General features: G+C 41.4%; 1 protein-coding gene across 1 annotated transcript in view; it reads right to left on the bottom strand.

Annotated features, from left to right (window-relative positions):
* Positions 1-411: 411 nt before the first annotated feature.
* Positions 412-6,789, bottom strand: part of LOC123981089 (L-amino-acid oxidase-like) — a 10,878-nt gene continuing 4,500 nt past the window's right edge. Inside the window, exons 4-8 of the mRNA XM_046065731.1 lie at positions 6,034-6,146; positions 4,105-4,306; positions 3,557-3,625; positions 3,274-3,410; positions 412-2,400 (exon numbers count right to left, since the gene is read on the bottom strand). Coding sequence (XP_045921687.1) covers positions 1,599-2,400; positions 3,274-3,410; positions 3,557-3,625; positions 4,105-4,306; positions 6,034-6,146 — 1,323 coding nt within the window. The 3' untranslated portion in view covers positions 412-1,598. The remainder of the gene's footprint in view (positions 2,401-3,273; positions 3,411-3,556; positions 3,626-4,104; positions 4,307-6,033; positions 6,147-6,789) is intronic.

Here is a 6,789-nt window from a genome sequence, read left to right as displayed (position 1 = left end):
CAGGATCAGAAACATCAGTGTTGGTTGTGTTTGCCTGCTGTCTTTCGGGTGGAGTGGAGCTGCAGGCTTCCTTGTTTCTCCCATTGTCCCTTTATTCTGCTTATTGATCTTCTCTTTAATTATTGTCTCTTTCTGCAGCCTTCGTGTTCTCTGTTTTCTGATTCTCCCTGGGCCAGGGGATGTGGGTGGCAACAGGGACCGGGTTGACCAATCAAAGCAGAGGGTTTTCCACACCATCATGACCATAATGGGGGTGCTGTGGTTGTGGTTTACAATGACTGAATTTGAGGACAATTGTATGAAATCAGTTAAGAGTACTTTTCACTAATATAATTTATTATATTATTATTGTTGGATTAACAAAGGAATCAGAGCTTGTTGCCTTTACATATACAGCAGTCCCAACAGGATTTCAGAGTTTTATTGTGATTGTTGTGGGTTAAAAATGTCAAGCAATTAGAACAAAGGAGTTACATTTGATTTCAACTCTTGCACACAAATCAGTAATGTTTACTCTCAATTTATTAATTCAAGCATTGGGTTTGATGACTCATGCTCACTAATGACAAATTTCTTAACAACTGAATTATCTTTACAGAATGTCAAAGATTAAACAGTATTTTTAATATGCAAATTGTTTAGTATATCCACATAAAGTGTATCTGTAATGTAATAAAATCATACTATTCAATGTGATCAACTGTCCATTGCCCAACAACTTTCACTGTCTTTTCTGTAATAAAGTGATTATAGAAAGCAAATTATGTAATTCTGAGCACCAATTACAAATTTGGGACAATAAAATATCTAGATTACAAAATAACTAACATGAGAACATAAATTAACTCATTAACTGTATAAACAACTTTGACATGTTCCTCGTAACACGTTTGTAGTAGTTGGTTTGGAACACACTCGCTCTTTCTCTCTCTCTGTATTAACCATTTGCCAATGCTGTTCATTGTTATGACTGTTGCTACATACAGTCAATTAGCAATGAAATAAAATATGTCTAAAAGGGAGCCATTTGTTGTGGTTTGGTTTTGTAAAGATTATACTTTTTGGAAGATATCAATGTGTTTTGCAAAGGTTTGTATCCTGAGAAAGATCCTATTACATAAAACTATGTGTCAGAAAAGTGTTACGAGTTTACACTAATGTAAGTACAGTTATCGATCAAGCCAATAAAGAAAGTGAATGACACCAGATTATTCTGTTGCCTAGAACAAGCCATCTTTCATCGACTTATTTGATGTGGATTAGAGTTGCATGGTGGAAAAATTATCACAATAGGCCTCACGATTAAAGCAAGTAATGCAATCCGCAAAGAAATAGGTTAAACTTCTGTGTAATTTTTCTCCCTCTTTACTTTCTGAACTACATATTGAATTGAATTAAATTTATTTCAGGGTAAAACCTTGAGTTGTATCATCTCATTTTCTCATATACCTAAACATAAACACAATACATACACAGACAACTAATGCGTCGTTTATCAATATGCCTCATGACAAATGTAACATACGGGATAAAGTCACATATCTGACACTATCATTCCTACTCTCAATCTGACTGTCCTGGAAAGCACATTTAGGACCCTACAGCTCACTGTGGTGTTGAGTTCTAGCTGAATCTTTGAGTGCAGCTTTGTTAATGTTGGTAGCAGCCCTGATTGCAGATTTCATAGATGTCTCGATCCAAGCGTGAGGGAAGGCTGTGTGTTCACCAGCAAAGTGCACCCTGCCTTCACTTCTGAAGAGCTCCTTGGCGTACTCTAGATGTTGGTAGGGTGTGAAGAGAGCGAAGCCGCCCAAGCTGTAAGGATCCACGCTCCACCTCTTTACCACCACCTCTCTCCATCTATCCCTGACTTGCTCGCCGTGGATCTTCGTCAAATCTCTCAGAGCAAGCTCTTTCAAGTCTTCATCACTCGCTCCTTGGAAGAGAAGGGAGTCATCAGACCAGGTGTAGGAAGCCAGGAGGACGCCGATGGTCTTATTTTTTGGGAAACTGTGGCTGGGGTAGTATATGAAACGAGAGGGGCCATCTGTGATGCTCTTTCCTCCATGGATTCCATCTTTCTCCCAGAACGTCTCGTTAAAGGTGAGGATGATTTTAGTGGAGCTTTCATAGTGGACCCCCCTCAGGGCTTCCATCTTTCTGATGGAGAGAGGTGGATCAAAGTCTATGAAAAGGGCTGCTTTGGCCGTGGTTGTTACAAGAACGACGTCAGCAGAAAGGTCTTTTAAAGAGGACTTTTGGCCTGTCTGGTAAGATACAGTTACACCCTTATGTGAGTGGTGGATGTGTTTGACCTTAGAGTTGAGGAGGATGGGGACATCAAGGACATTGAGAAAAGCTGTGGTCAGGAGGTCTGACCCACCGGTCACTTCATAGTACCTAAAAAACAAAAACACACATTTTTTGTCTCATAGAATTGAGTTTGCATTACGTGATGGCAACACTGTTTGATAATCTATTCAGGAGATTCTGCAGACTTTCATATTCATTTGGCCTGAGGCTACTAAAACAAGTATGTCAACTTTTAGTTATCCCTGCCAGCAGCTTTCTCTGCTTCCTGGCCTATATAGTAAAGGAGCAGTAAAAAGCCGGTTGTTGTTAAATTAATACATATTAAAACACAGACGCTAGTCATAGTAAAGAATAAATTAAATTAAAGCAGCAGCTCTGGCTTTGAACCAAGCATGTCCCAAAATAGAAGAATTTGATGGCACTCCAAGTCTCTATTGTACAGTGTATATACACAACCATATAAATGAGCCCAACTATAGCCTATGTGCAACAGAGGGTAAGCTAACAGTGAGAATAAATATAGTTATGTATTTGTACACTATCATAATAAAGCAATCTGAATGCTTCAAATGATGTTCTTCACATTTGAAACCCTTCACCCAAACCTTTCCAACACCAGAATCCCAGGGGAAGTCCAGCAGTTCATGTAACTATAAAAACAATTGAGACACCACACAGCGAATTGCCAGGTTTACAGGTGAGGTGAGAAAGTCTGGATTAGAACTTCTCTCTCAAGCTCTCTTTTATTTTTACCAAAACTACTTCCATCACGGTTGTATGATGGCTGGCTTGTCACCCCCCCCGGAGTGTGGGCTTTCAAAACAGCTACAAACTACTACTATTTCTATAAGGTGCGGTCTGATGACACTACTGTTTTGTTTCAAGTATCCCCAAAGACATAAGACATTCCTAACACTGTTCAGAAAAAAAATAATTTTGTGTTAAATCAAGCAGTCTTACTTAGTGCCGTCGCTGACGTCGCTCTGGATGTAGATCATCTCAGTCAGCGCCAGGTGCATGAGGCTCTGTTCATTGAGTAAGTCTCCGATCATCCTCAGCGCTTCTCGACTCAGCCCACCTTCTTTTTTCAGATACTCCTGTGAAACAACACACATATGTTTTCTACATTCAGTGTTCAATCCCTCAAATTGATCATTAATCTTAATTTTAAGTGTCCTTTTTTAAAAAAAAAATCAACAGCTGAAAACTGTGTTACAAACTGTATTGAGGACACGTGTTTTACCTTCACAGAGTAATGGTCATATTTTGTCAGTGCAGCCCAGCAGCCATGAGCCTCCACCTCATCTTTCACCTTCAAATAAGAAAAGGAAAATGTAAGAGAACTTGTGCTGTTATTGTGAGTGTTCACACACGCAAACTGAGCTTCGATATCTCTCTATAATTAGCCATGATCGAGTAACTCAATCATTACCAGAAACAAAAAGCAAACCAGTGGAAGCTGTTGGAGACAAGACAATGTATTCAATTGAACCCACTGACAGCAATGTCAGTGCTAACATTTTGTTAAAGAGTGAAGTATTGAATTGACTGACTTGAAATTTTATTCAGGAGTAGTGTTACTGTAGGGTAAACCTTAAATAGTTTGGCGAATACCTTACCATGATGCTAAATGTTATCGTTAACATCTGAATGTACGCTTTACGTCAAAATTTGGATTAGCGACACGCATATTTGAACTGTTGATCTATTGCAAACCATCTTGTCAGTCAGTTCTAAGTTGTTTTTTTCATCAAGGCCCTTTGACTCCATCCCTCTGTCCTTTCCTCTTACCTTCTGCAAAGCTTGCTGTAGCAGCTCGTCAGCTGACTTCCCTTTCTCATTTCTCCGCACCTTGTAATTCAGGATATCAGGGTTTGCTTTTACGGCGTAAGTCCTCTTCCGCAACCCATTAACCAGGTAAAAGGTGTTGGGGTCATCCATGGTGAAATTTTGCAGCTTGACTCCCAGCTCATCAGCAAACCAGCGGACAATGCTGTTGACAGAGGAGTTAATGGTGGCAGAGTTAGCCTGTATTTGTAAGGTCTCTTTAAGGCATGTGAGCTGAGAGTAACTAAAGAAAGATCCCAACAGTCAGCAACTACTGTTGATGTGTAAGTGAGACATTCAGTGGTGGCAGTAGGCGTGGGCTGGTTACTGGTTTGAAGGTGTGTGTGCAGCCCCCCCCGGTTGCAAGCAGTCAGTCACCTAATTGTACGATGGCCAAAGGAGGGGAACCCCTGAAATTTTTCCACCATTGAAAGAAACTGAGGCAATACGACAAATATGGTATCCCATCTACGGGAACACCAACTGTCCCTCTTCGATAAATCATAAGCTGGTTTCACCCCTCAATTTACTTATATTACTTAGTATAACAACATTTGAAGGTGTAGGAGGGCGTATCACTGTGTCCTGCCACTGGAGCCCTGGGGTGTCGGAGGGCCATGGGGTTGGTTTCCGCATTGCCTGGCCTGGGGTGGGTCTGGGTTTTGGCCCTCTTCGATGGGGCTGGGTCCCTGTCTGGGGTCACGGGGCTTGGGGGTTCTGGCTCTGCCTGCACTCAGGGGGGATGGCCTTCAGCTGGGCTGGGGTACTGTCAGCCCTGGTTCTCCTGCATTCTCGCTCCCTGGTGGTGGGAAGCTCCCCAGCACTGTTCTCTCCCTCGGGGAGGGGCATGGCTGTCCCTGGGACATGTGCTCTTGTGTCCTTTGTTCTTGGGGGGATTGCTGGGTGCCCTGGCTACTGGGGGTGGGGGTCACTGGGTGCCTCACGGATTGATTCGGTTGTGGTTCAGAGCTGTGCACTGAGAATTTCATCCTGGATTTTTGTAGTGCTGTTGCTGGCGGCCTTCGCTTTTCCGGCGGTTGGGGGGACGGCAGACTTTTATTGGCGGGTGCACGACAACCTGCACGGCGCGTTTGCTGCCGGGCTGGGACTTGCTGCTTTTTGTTTTTTTTAAATAATAAAACAGACAAAGGAGGATATTAATACTCTTGTTAAACTAAAATCTGTCTGGCACAACATGGTATCCAGCCTCTCATACTCTATGCTGCTGGACAGGAAAGGTTTAGAAAATAAATAAATAAATAAATAACAACATTTAAAAACAGAAGAAGCAACAGAATCAGTAGTCTATGTTGTTGCCTAAAAATAAAATATATTGTATTCAGTGACAAAAGTGTATGTTTTTTCCCCAGATGTAAAAAGAGTGTATTTTAAAGCTGTAATCGCAATACCATGAAACAGTAATATTTTAGCTTAAGGTAATCATAACGTTAAAATCTCGTCTCGGCCCATGTCTAGGTGGCAGTGCTTGAAGTAGAAAAAAATAGTTGCCAAAGATCAGATATTAGCACAATGACATGCTGACTCCTAAATCTGTCCACTGTAGATGCACTATTCACATCATGGGGGAATAACTAGTATAAATCAGTGTATTAGCAGTCTACAATATTCTAACATTAAAAAAAGTTAATATATTATAAATATTTATAGGTTACACTTATTTGGATAGTTTACCTACAGAGATTATAGTATTTATAACATTTCAGTTTATTATTACAGTTTATTAGGTGTAGCTGAGATTCAACCATACAACTGTTTCACAAATACACCCATTTTCTGATATTATACCACTGTGGTTATGTTTTGATTAGGGCTAATGTTCCATGCACATGTACATATTTAATTGTTCGTTTAAAGGAAATGACATTAACTCACCGGTGATAACTTGGGATCCTCATGGCTCCCAGCTCAGCATACCAGCCCTCTTTTTCATTTCTGTAGGTCTCTACCCGTCCTCCGACACGGCCGCTAGCCTCCAATATGGTGACCTTGTTAAAAGAAAAAGTCTTTTGATTTCTGAATTTTTGTGATCTCTATTAAAATAGAGGAATTACAATATGTGTATGTGTGCCATGTTATGGTGGGACACTTTGAACCCAGAGATAGATTTTTGCAAGCACATACGTCATATTGTGGAGAAATCTCATTCATGTAGACTAGAGCAGAGGTCACTAATAGGCGGACCGCGGTCTGGATCCGGACCCAGCCGCCGTCCTCTCCGGACCGCCGACCTACAGCCCATTTATTATTGAGACTTACTACCTCGTGACGGAGCGTTTCTATTTTACCCCGCGCAGCTTTTCTAGCATTTACTGTACTGGTTTAGAGGGCCAGGAAACTCACAGACCAATCGCATGTGCTCCAATCGTCTCATGTGACGCTGCTCAGCCAATCAAATCTGTGCATACCGAGGCTTGCGAGTCGAGTCCGCGAGATTCACCAGAGGCGTTTTGGAAACACACCCGAATTGAGGAGACGAAACATAAAAGAGATTTCACATGACTTTTAATCAAGAATGTACAGATTTTTACATGTACTTTCCTCCCACGGGCAGTTCAAAACCAGAATATCTAATAGATCTCCAATATGCTAGCTGGAGCTCACGTTTCTCACTGAACAACAGAAAGTAGG

Source organism: Micropterus dolomieu, linkage group LG12, assembly GCF_021292245.1.
Source record: "Micropterus dolomieu isolate WLL.071019.BEF.003 ecotype Adirondacks linkage group LG12, ASM2129224v1, whole genome shotgun sequence".
Lineage (NCBI taxonomy): Eukaryota > Metazoa > Chordata > Actinopteri > Centrarchiformes > Centrarchidae > Micropterus > Micropterus dolomieu.
Note: the sequence above shows the minus strand (reverse complement) of the source record. Positions and strands in the feature narration are given on the sequence as shown.